Source organism: Pundamilia nyererei, unplaced genomic scaffold, assembly GCF_000239375.1.
Source record: "Pundamilia nyererei isolate P.nyererei 1_Seehausen unplaced genomic scaffold, PunNye1.0 scaffold00021, whole genome shotgun sequence".
NCBI lineage: Eukaryota > Metazoa > Chordata > Actinopteri > Cichliformes > Cichlidae > Pundamilia > Pundamilia nyererei.
This window is the reverse complement of record NW_005187422.1, coordinates 2043589-2055018: the sequence shown is the minus strand read 5'-3', so window position 1 is coordinate 2055018 and position 11430 is coordinate 2043589. Positions and strand designations below refer to the sequence as shown.

Below are 11430 nucleotides of genomic sequence, written 5' to 3'. Positions count from 1 at the left end.
GGACCAATTTTGTGTTCTCCATTCTTTAAGCACCGGTTTGAGCACCGTTTGAGCACCGGCACCGTTTCAAAAGTACCGATTTGGCACCGGTATCGGATAAAACCTAAACGATACCCATCCCTAGTGCTGTACCAGCTGAAGTTATATCGATTTGGCTTGGTATTCATGGCAAATGTTCTCTTCACACAGGATCAGGTCATCCAGCTGGTGAATTCTATCTTCAGCAAGAAATCCTGGGACTCTCTGGCTGAGGCTTTCAGCGTGGCAAGCGCCGCCGCTGCTCTGTCCGGCAACCGCTTCCACGTACCCGTAGTCGTCACTGCCCAGGGCCCAGCTACTGTTTCCCACAGCCAGCCAACCCTGCAGGTACACATGATGGATCGTGTTCTATCTACAGCCCTCAGTGTGGTTTTTAATCACCTCACAGTCACATCACCCTGTCTCTCTCTCTTTCTGATTCACAGCTCCTTGTCACTGATGTCATGTCTCAACCACTAGACTCAGCCAATGTGGTGGTGGAATCTGCATACGCTGTGGCCTCGAAGGCTGCCATTCTCAACCAAGCACCATTCACAATTAATGAGTATGTATAAGAATCCAGATGTATGTTAGCTGTACAGTCGTCTCTCAGGTTCCCCAGAAGTTGAGATTTATCCCCAACGACAGGGTAAACTCCAGTATTAAAGCAGACAGTTGTCATTGGCTGTAGATTGTGTTTCTAATCCTCTTTACATAATATCCCAACGTACTTTCATTTTACAGTAAATTGTGACTGCAACCCCAGCTGTTATACCGAGTTCTTCTTATTTTCTCCTTTTCAGCGGCGTCTTTGAACTGAACTTCATGTCCAGCCAGCCAGCCAGCGGATATTACCAGTTCACCATTGCAGTGACCGGGGACAGCCGGCTGGTTGCCAATCATGTCGAGGTACGTTTTTTTTCTTGCTACATTTAGCTGGAATTGGCATGCACAATAATAGTCATTGTTATTTTTCCAATCAGTGGTTCTTTATTTAGGTTTACAGTGACTCCTTTTCCCTTTTGTCAGGGGTATATGTAAAATAAATCATTGTAATAACACACAATCAGAACAATAAGAAAAGTAGTCTTAGCCCCCCCTTAACTAATATGAAATATTTGCCTGAGGCCTGCAGTCTGCACCTAAGGTCACTTTTAATTGCTGCTGTTTTGAAGCAAATATGTGACTCGTTAGTTTGCAGAGCAAAGCAACAAGCAAATATGAAAAAGTCAAAAAAAAAATTTTTTCATTTTTTCTTTAACTAAAAAGCTTAAAATACAAACAGCTCTCTGTTGGTCACATGTTATGTTACGTTAGGGCAGTGGTTCCCAAACTTTATTTTGCTGGCCCCCCTTTGTTTTACAAGAAAACTGTTCGCGCCCTGCGCGCGCACAAACACGTCCTCCAACCACACACGCCCATCTTTTGCTCCATTGCGGTTTATTTCACACCTCAAACATTTAGTAAACAATTAAGCAAATACAAGTAATCTGCAATAAATTACAGGTAATAATAAAATAAACTACTAACTCTTGTACGGTACGTCCACACCTACACGGGTATTTTTGAAAACGCAGCTGTTTCTATGTGCTTGGGCCTTTCGTCCGCACCTAAACGGCGTTTCAAATCACCGAAAACTGAGATTTTTTTAAAACTCCTTTTTTGCGTTTACGTGTGGACGAGGAATACAGAGTTCGTAACACAACGTCAAAGGGATGTGCTTTGTTTCACGTCACGCTGTGCGCCACGTTATTGTTTACGTGAGATGAATTGCAGAATGGCAGATCGAGACAAAATACTGTTAATCTTCAGGTTTTACATGTTTACATACACACACGCAGTTACTGTCCCTCCATTTACAAAGGCAGAGGCGTCACAGTGGGATTATTTTACGTGTAGTTGTTTTTTTCCTGTGTAATAATATTCAACATTACTATCAATACATTTTTCAAAAAATGCCTCTCTGTGCAAAATGGGTTTAAAAACAAACAGCTGTGGGATCCTGTTTGTCCGTGATTTGAACAGCCCAGCGCTGCTCCCGACGCAGGGAAAACCAATCCTGCAGGGAGACCTACCTCGGCACTTGTGCAGGTGAAGCCAAAGGGCAGACGTGCTTCACCATATTTTCTAGTCTTTGGCTTAGAATGAAGTTGGTTTGGAAACATATTCCGCGATGCTTCATCTCCTGCTTTGCGTTTGTGTGGGCGCCCCGTGCTAGCAGTGTCCAAGCCTCCCCCCCCCCCCTTTTCATACCGCGCCCCCCCTGCAATGGCTCTGCGCCCCCACTTTGGGAAGGTCTGCGTTAGGGCATGTCGCGTCTCTTTCTTCATCCTCGTCTTTATATGTAGCCACAAACATCCTCCCAGCTGTTGTACTGTTATTCTACCTTGAAAGATGACATTACCCAGAATACCATTCTGTAAATATGAAAGATTTGGAAAGTGTTCATATTTCAAACACTGTTACGTGCTTTGATTTCAGGAAGCTGATGATTATTAAAGCAAAACTTATGTGAATAGGTGGAGATGTTTGGCCATAATGTACATCTACCATGTTTGGGAAAAACCAAACACGGCACATCAGCACAAACTCTTCTTCTTTCTGGCAGTAAAGTTTGGAATGGCTGAAAGAGAAAAGAATCAACATGTCGTAAAGGTCCAGTCAAAGTCTAGAACTCAACCTGATCAATATGCTGTTGATCTTAAGAGAGCTGTGCTTAAATTAATGCCTTAATCAAATATAGTCAAACCTCAATGAGCTGACGCAGTTTTGTAAAGAAGGGTGGGGTCAAAATTCCTCTACAACGACGTGAGAGACGGATAAAATCGTACACAAAACAGTGACGGTGGTTCTGCAAGCTGTTGAATGTTGGGGTGTGCTTAGTTTTGAACAGCGCTGCATAGACTGCATAGAAAACTTTCCTTTTAATGAATATACTACAAGTGTAGCTTGAGCTTCAACTTCTTCAACTGTGTCCACACAAAATGATTCCCTTTGAAGCTGACAGCTCATCGCTTGCACACGTTCCTGGCTCCAGTTGCCTAGGTAACCCTTTAATGCATTTACTACTAGGTCATATCTCAATCGAAAGTATCCTGCACTCGCATTGGTACTCGCTTTCCGCCAACTTTGCATCCCAGTGATTATTTTACTCATCACTTTCTGTGGGCTCTGGTCGCTACGTTGCTTCCTGTGTGGATGCAGCTCTAACTCCTGTAAAATCCACAATAGGCATTTTGGTTTATTGAGTGCTATTTGACTTATTATTGACTTAATATTCATATAATTAAAGAAATTACTGCATGTATGCTGATACATCTGGTGTACTGCCCATCCCACTAACCAGCAGGCTGTTTGTATTAAGGGCCTGCTGTTGGGCTTGTGGAAACGGTCGTCCTCTACAGCTTCAGGAGCTTTCTTTCACTGCTGATGTTCAGTTATGGCAGAAATCAGAATAGTTTTGGTCAGTAATGAGTTTGCAATTATTAACACGAGTGCTCTACAATCTTTATGTATTTCCTAACTTAAAAACATGTTTGTTTTTTTCAGCAGATTGAACTTTAGCTACAATCTAACTGAAAACCAAATAAATAAAACTTGATCAGGGAGATGTGGTTATGCAGATGATCTTGTTTTCTATATAGTTAAAAACAAAAATTAGAAGAACATATTTGTGCAGCTCTTGTTCATTCATATTGAGACATGACAAAGCTGGAGGGTGGGGTATAACAGGATACTGTGCAGTATGTGGGAACAATGGTGCACGTCATCAGACAGTCTCTCCATGGAGACTGTCAGGATATTTCACCTGGTTGTTCGCAGGAGAAGTGCCGTAAAATGCTCTGTGTCCAATGGAAAAGGGAACACGAGAGAGAGGAGTACAAAATCAGGCTGCTTTCTTGGCTCCTCGCAGCTGGCCAGTCACGACATGAAGTGGATGTGAACCCAGTTACAGAAATCGTTGGACAGACCACTCTAACGTGGTGCTGGTGTGTGTGTGTGTGTGAAGTACCTGCTGCACCAGTTTAAAATTTGTGTTCATTCAAGTCCAGCAGCTTAGAGAAGGAAAGCAGAAGAAGGAAAGGAGAAGGAAAAACAGGGATCCATCATTTCTTAAATGAATAAAGATATAATTATGTTTATAAGGTTCTCATCAGCAAGTATTTTATTTGCCATGTACTTTGTGGGGAAAAAAAAAAAAGTAAAATCATATGTCAGTCCAGCAAACCTCTGATCCGAGGGATGATGGCACCGTCTTGAAGTTGGCACTTGTAGTTCTCATTTTGCTCTTTTGCAGTCTCGGTGTAGTCACGTATGGACCAGCTCTCCATCTGCTACACATTTTGGTTGGAGTGGCCCTCCGGGGCTGCTGATGCAAGCTTTGGTCCAGCTACTGTGGAGTTGGATTCTGCGATCCTCTCTGGGGAAGCAGCTGAATGCTGTTGAGTTTTTCCACAGTAGCATATTAAACCATATTAAGGAGACATTTGAGCAGTGATTAAACTTTGAAAACAAGAGTAAAGGGATTGTCCACTCCTTTTAGATCAATCACAGATGTGTAGAATGTGATTTGCATCCAGGATAATCTGTTCAGGCTTTAATATACCTGGGCTGCCTGCCCGTGTGCAGGCTGTGTGGGGAACCACTGAATTCTCATTGCATTGTTTGTGCACACACTTTGACTACTGTACTCATGACTCTGCTTTGTACTCTGTCTCCACCTGTAGCTTAAAGTGAAGGTGTCCACAGAGGTGGCTGTGACCAACATGGACCTCTCTGTGGTGGATAAGGACCAGAGCATCGGCACAAAGACCACCAGGTTGGAAATCAAATTTAAAAAGTGGTGCCAGCTTTTGTTGATCCACCGTAAGAGGAAAGTAAAATACTAAATGATTGTCATCTGTTTTTGTCTTTTCTTTTTGGTAAATACACATGCAGGGTGGACTATCCTTCCAAAGCTAAGAGCTCCTTCACAGCAGACAGCCACCAGAACTTTGCCATGTCCTTCCAGCTGGTTGACATTAACACTGGAGTGGAGCTCACACCTCACCAGGTGTGTAATCAGAGTGCGACAGGAACACACGTCTACAGCAAACTGCTGACAGAACACTTGTTTCTGACTTCGTCTGCTTTTATAGTCTCGTTTGTGACCATACGGCCTAGTCAAACGCAAGAAGACACACACTGGTTATGGCAGGAGGGTGAGCTCAAACCCTCACTTGATGTCAAAAACCTGTTTCTTGTCCATGTTGCAGACCTTTGTACGGCTGCACAATCAGAAAACTGGCCAGGAGGTCGTGTTTGTGGCCGAACCCGACAGCAAGAACCTGTACAAGTTTGAGTTGGACACAGCCGAGCGGAAATCTGAATTCGACTCCATCTCTGGCACCTATTCTCTCTACCTCATCGTTGGAGACGCCACTTTAGAGAATCCCATCCTGTGGAACGTGGTGAGTGTCTGAGGCCTGTTGGCGATAGCGAGTCCTCGCTGACGTAAACCTTGCTCACCCACTTTTAATCTTTTGAAAGGCCGACGTCATTCTGAAGTTCGTGGATGAGGAGGCCCCGGCAACAATTCAACCTAAGACTCTTTATGTACCCAAACCAGAGATTCAGGTACTAGTTATGCTCTCTTAACATCTCATTTACTGGCTGATGATAGAATGAAACCAGCTTGATTTTAACAATCTCCTCATGTTTGTGCAGCATCTGTTCAGGGAACCTGAGAAGAAGCCCTCCACAGTGGTTTCCAACACCTTCACTGCACTCATCCTGTCTCCCTTCCTGCTGCTGCTCATTCTGGTAATAATAATAATATGTTTGTACAAAATGTTTCCTTTTTTTTCCCCCACTCTCCATCTAGCTGTGGTTTCGTATACGTATGGAAGTAATTTGCTATTTAAAGTGACACACCTACAAACAAACCTATTTCATTATCAGTCCAAGCTTTCCCTGATAGCTCGTCCGCCTGTGCTATTGCTCTGTGCAGTGATCTTTTTTTCCCCTGTTGAAAAGCTCTTCAGTATGAAGCCTTCACAGACAGTGAATGAGACTCTAGTCCACTATGACTATAATACTTGTTTTAATTTGAAATCACAAAAGCTATAGTGTATTTTTCCCCTGGCATTTTCAGTGATGAATAATAGTCATTGTTGCCGTGGATCAGTTCATTGTGCGTTAGGTGGTAAACAATTTTTTTGGCTCTTTTGTCCTCTTGCAGAGGACGAAAAATCACATTGTGTTTTATTCCCCTCTCTCCTCTGTAGTGGGTCAAGCTCGGCGCCAACATCTCCAGCTTCAGCTTCTCTCCGAGCACCATCCTGTTCCATCTGGGACACGCAGGTTAGTCCCCGTGTTTGAAATGAAATCTTTGCCACAGACTCGACTTTTTTCCAGCTTCTCTGCCTGCTGTTTGCCCGCTGTTGTTCTACACGATGAGCGAATTGCTGTAAGAACAGCTGACATTATGCAGAATGATTATTCTAAGTATGCATTATTCATGAAATTCCCCAAACACCTCTGTGACATTAAGTCAGTTTTCCATGTGCGGAATTTAGCAGCCAAAAGAAGCAAAAATTTAAACCCAGAAAAGCACGACAACAGGAAATGCAAATTTCTGCTCATTTCCATCATCACTATTGTTGTGCAAATTGCTCTCCAAAGTAAACATCTGGTGGGGCTACATCTCCCATGAAGTGTCAAAACCACTGAAATCGAGGGCACTTCATGATGACACAAAAGTGCGACAGGCAATTGTGACAGGAAAACAATGCAGAATTCCAGCAGACTTAGCTCTGTGCGTTTTTATCACCACAGAGTTCAGTGTTCTCGTCACGCCACACAGATCCGATGCTTCACCTGCCACAGTGCTCTCTTTAAAGGGAGGTTTGTGTTTTAGGCATAAAACATTTCCTTTGAAGTGCCGTGTCTCCCGATGTCTCTGTGCACACGTGGCAAAACCTTCATGGCTCTGTAACAGTTTAATGTAATTTTTAACGCAACTTAAAACATTTTCGTGGAACATTTGTGCTTTCTTAGTCGCTGCTTCCCGCTTCCCAGAATATAAAGGGAAAAATGTGTGTTCCCCAACCTGTTAGCAAATGTTGGCTGGTTACTGCTGGGTGAAACCAGTTGCACAGGGTAGTGTTTTTAGAACCAGAATGGGATAGGAAACCTATCTCATGTTAGTGACTGGCAGCAACCTGCCACAACTACTTGCTAACTGGGTTGGGTTCAGTTTTTCTTAGACCAGCGGCTCCCTGGGGATCACTAAACAGTCACTAGGCTGAGGGACTCTTAGAAGTTTAAATTTTTAAATATTGGACTCATTTAGTGTGACCCGTAACAAGTGACTGAGTCCATAAACTCATCAGCAACGTGTTTGCAGATGTCAGGACAGAGCGTGGTTTCTGTAAGCTGAGTAGGAGGAGCCATTAGGAAGAAGGCACTTGTTAAATGCTAGTTTAGCTGGTTAATTAATATGCCAACTCATGTGATCCATGATACTAACACATGTAGGCTATAGTGTAAGTTTTAGAGTGAATGACGTGACAGCACAATGGCTACTACAGCGCAACAGGATGGTGGCTGCAGTTCTGTTAATGGCTGTTGCTGGCTGTCCAAACCACAGGACCACTGTAATACTTCCAGTAAAAATATTAAAGGTTTTATTCTATAATTATTTCCTTTTGTTACCATGAAGATATATGTCAAATTCAAAGGACTATGGCTCAGTATATCATAGCATTGGAGCATTCTATATGTTGTGAAGGAGTGGAGATGGGGAACTTGGCTGGGTGGTCATTAATGTTCAAATCTATTTGGCTGTTTCATTTCAGCCATGCTGGGCCTGATGTACGTCTACTGGACCCACCTGAACATGTTCCAGACTCTGAAGTACCTGGCAATCATCGGCGGTGTAACTTTCCTTGCCGGAAACCGCATGCTGGCCCAGAAAGCAGTGAAGAGGTACGCCTGCCAAATGCGACTGGCACAAATGGCTCCTAGAGAGTCCTTAATGGTAGAGAGAAAGCCTAGCCCTTTTCCAGATAACAAGGACTTCAGTGCTGTGAGGCCTCTAGGTAGTTCTTATCTCCAAACTTGAGGGAAAGTGCCTATTCTATATTCGTAGCTGTTCAGTGGGCCTGCAGAGGCTAATTTCGATATCAGGCTCTCTGCCAGTAGAAGAGCTTGTGCATACTTGGACAAGGAGAGAAGAACAGCAGCAAGATCTAAAGGAGTGAAAGCAGTGATGATATCAGGGGCAATTTCTTCACCGTGATTATGTAGAGCTCTTTGAGGGCCAGAGTGAGCAATTTGTCTCTGACTCGAGAGCTCGCTTTGTAATTGTCCGCCTTTACCTCTTGATCTCACAACAGCCCATTTAACAACGTAGAAGATTTCAATTAACGATTTCACCAATGTCATTCTCCAACTGAGGACTTTGTCCCTTCTTCCAGGCTAGTTTTTGTCTCGTGAAGCTCTTTTCTTTTCTTTAACCCTTCTATCCACACCTCGCTGTGTCTTACAGGATTGCTGCAGAGCAAAGTAGTAGATTGGCAAAGTATAGAAGCCTTCGATAAAGCCTCCCCCATTTGTAACAAATGAGTCGGTTCTGCTTCCAGGCTGAAGTAAGGGCATCCTCACAGACTGCATCCACTGCGCATTTCCATAATGTCTCGCAGCGTGCATGGCTGTGTGGTGCTCATTCTAACTCCGAGTGTTCACATGTACTTGCTGCCACCCCCCCCCCTCTGGTTTGCCTCTTCACTCATCCCACCACGATCACTGCAACCATAGCCATGCAGCCACTTGGACAGTCCCTCCATTGTGTTGTCTAACACTCGTGGTTCTGGTTGTACCATTACATTTGAGTGATGTGTTTTGTGTCCATGTCCGTGCATCGTCCACGACTTGAGAGATTTTGGTCATGATGGTTGCTCTGTGTTTTTGCCTACTTACACTGTGTTTTTGTGGGAAGGTGCACATCAGAATGCATGATCCATGATTTGTCAGTGATCAGGTGCTCAGTGAGAACCCAGAGAGGTTCTCATTCATTCATTCATTCATTCATTGTCATGTCTGTAATAACTAATGCTTGTTTTTGTATCTCTCCACAGAAATCAGAAAAAATAGGGGCAAGAAAAAAGAAGATGATTGTTTTGTTGTTTCCATCAAAACCTTGTTTTGTTTTTTGTTTTTGTTTTGGGTTTTTTTAAGAGAAAATGGGACGAAAAGTTGAAAACTTCAAAGCATGCAGTTTGTCTGTGTTGCCAAATGGAAGAAATTGAAATATCACCACGTCTCTGGGAGTCTGGAATAACACTCAGTGCAGAGGACTGTGGAGCTACTGATCATTGCACTTCATCTTCCTGTGAGATTTGTTTTCTTATTGCGAGCTGTTTTTGTTGTTCGTTTTTTTTTTTTGTTTTTTTTTTTTAAACCTGGGTTTGTCCCGCCCCCCTCCTTATTTTATTTTATTTTTTTTGGTACATTCCTCTTTTTTGTCCCTCAGCTCACCTCGTAACATTTTTCAACTGTTAATGAACCATATTGGCAGTAATACTGACACATGGAACATTTCTGTGGCTGTTTCCTATTTGATACAGAGTCGATGTCTCTGAGAAAGTCTGTTAATAAGTAAAAAAAGAGGGCAATTTGAGGATGTTTTTGTAAAGAAGAACAGGAAATAAAGGTGCTGGGGAGGTCAAGTCTCACGTGTTGTTTTCTTTTTCTTATTATAGAGAAGAATATGAGCTCAGTGGGTTTTTTGTGTATGTCAAATTGATTATATATTTATCTCATATATATATATTTTTTTGTCATCACAGTAGGGGAGAAAGAAATTATATTTGCTTGGGTAAAAATATTATTCTTTTTCCAGCTACAATCTAAAGGTGTCTCCTAAACACATTAGATAAATGATAAATGTACTTGCACTGCCATAGTACTTTCTTAATCAAAGTCACACTGCTGCTTTTAAAAGCTACACCTTTAGTGATCCCACACACTCCACTGAATGCATCAGAGGCCATTCAGGGTTCAGTATCTCACCTAAGGACTCTTAAGGTGCTTGAACTGGAATAGCCAGAGATTGAACTACTAACCCTCTGATTGGTAGATGACCTGCTCTATCTCCTGAGCCACAGCAGCCTCGAATTTATTGCAGGTCTGAGTGGAGGGCGGCTACATGTACTGAATGCAAATGAGCAGATTGTGGGAATAAAAATAAAAACATAGCCCCCAAAAATTCAGAGAAAAAGTGGAGAGTTCGCTATTTTGTAGTGCAGTCAGAATATAACCTATTACTATAGCTTATATAAGATAAAAGATGAATGCTTTTATCTCCAAAAGTTAGGAATTTATTGTGAAAAATGCTTCGTCTGATAAAAATATATCACAGAATAAAATTATTAGTATTTTAAAAAATTCTCTAAGCAAGGAGCTGAAAGAAAACGAAACCAGCAGTGTGGCACTAAACAAAGTATTTTATAGTTATCTGAAAACTGCTTTACATCTGTATTTAAAAATGGACGCCAGCATTAAGTGAAGTAGCTGTCATCATTTTGTGATGTTTTCAGTAAGTCTTGTAATCATTGATGCAGAGAAAATGACCTGAGGGAGATTTATTGTCCTTTACGTAGAAGGCATCAGTGTGTTCACAAAGAGCCAAACATGTTCGGCTCTTCTCCTGCACACAGTGGAGCAGGCTGGAGGAAGCATTAGGAACAGAGAGCAACTTTTATCCTAAACATTAAGAATCACTCATAGAAATCACATCAAAAGCTCGTCACTTGGTCTTACTTGGGTTGTGGATAACACACCCATTAATTCAAAGTCAGATCAAATGACAGGTTGCGAAGATTATTAATCCATAGAACCGATTCATGGATGATTCAAATGTCGGGTACTGGTGTTTGTGCATTATGGATCAATGGCAGAGCTTAATGAGAGTTCTAAATGGAGCAGAGCTGTTATTAAGACAATGTTAGAAGCAGCACCTGTGCTGCCACGAGTCCAGCCGCCTGCTGGGGTTTGTTCCTCAGTTGTGCAGACAGTACCGTGATTACACTCCCCGCTACTGTACACACATGTGTGTCCCTTAAAGGGATATTTTTTTAATCAGTCTTCACACAAGATAAAAACGGTTCACCTTCCCAGAGTTAAGGTGCTCCGTGGTCCCTATGGAGGGATCTTTGAAGGTGTTTCACACTCGGTGAAGTTGTGTAGTCTATAAAGCGTGCCCATGATGGCCACAGTAGACAATTACAGGTAATGCCAGCACATACTGTAGTGTAACAGGTACAGAACACAGCAGAATGACATCCAGTTAATCTGCAGTGTTTGAAGAGTCGCATTAGGCAGCAAAAACTACTAGTTGCATGCGACTACAGCAAGACTTCTTTTTAAACT

The 11430-nt window shown here is 42.5% G+C and overlaps 1 protein-coding gene across 2 annotated transcripts in view; it reads left to right on the top strand.

The window, feature by feature from the left end:
* Positions 1–9448, top strand: part of rpn2 (ribophorin II) — a 12215-nt gene extending 2767 nt beyond the window's left edge. Inside the window, exons 7-18 of one of the 2 annotated variants that reach the window (XM_005726636.1) lie at positions 190–366; positions 465–583; positions 822–927; positions 4746–4837; positions 4957–5071; positions 5274–5468; positions 5548–5634; positions 5725–5820; positions 6285–6360; positions 7857–7986; positions 8549–8648; positions 9138–9167. In XM_005726636.1, the coding sequence (XP_005726693.1) occupies positions 190–366; positions 465–583; positions 822–927; positions 4746–4837; positions 4957–5071; positions 5274–5468; positions 5548–5634; positions 5725–5820; positions 6285–6360; positions 7857–7986; positions 8549–8600 (1245 nt within the window). In that variant the 3' untranslated portion in view covers positions 8601–8648; positions 9138–9167. Of the gene's footprint in view, positions 1–189; positions 367–464; positions 584–821; positions 928–4745; positions 4838–4956; positions 5072–5273; positions 5469–5547; positions 5635–5724; positions 5821–6284; positions 6361–7856; positions 7987–8548; positions 8649–9137 lie in introns of both variants that reach the window. The other variant, XM_005726637.1, reaches the window with a different exon arrangement.
* The last annotated feature ends 1982 nt before the right edge of the window (positions 9449–11430 follow it).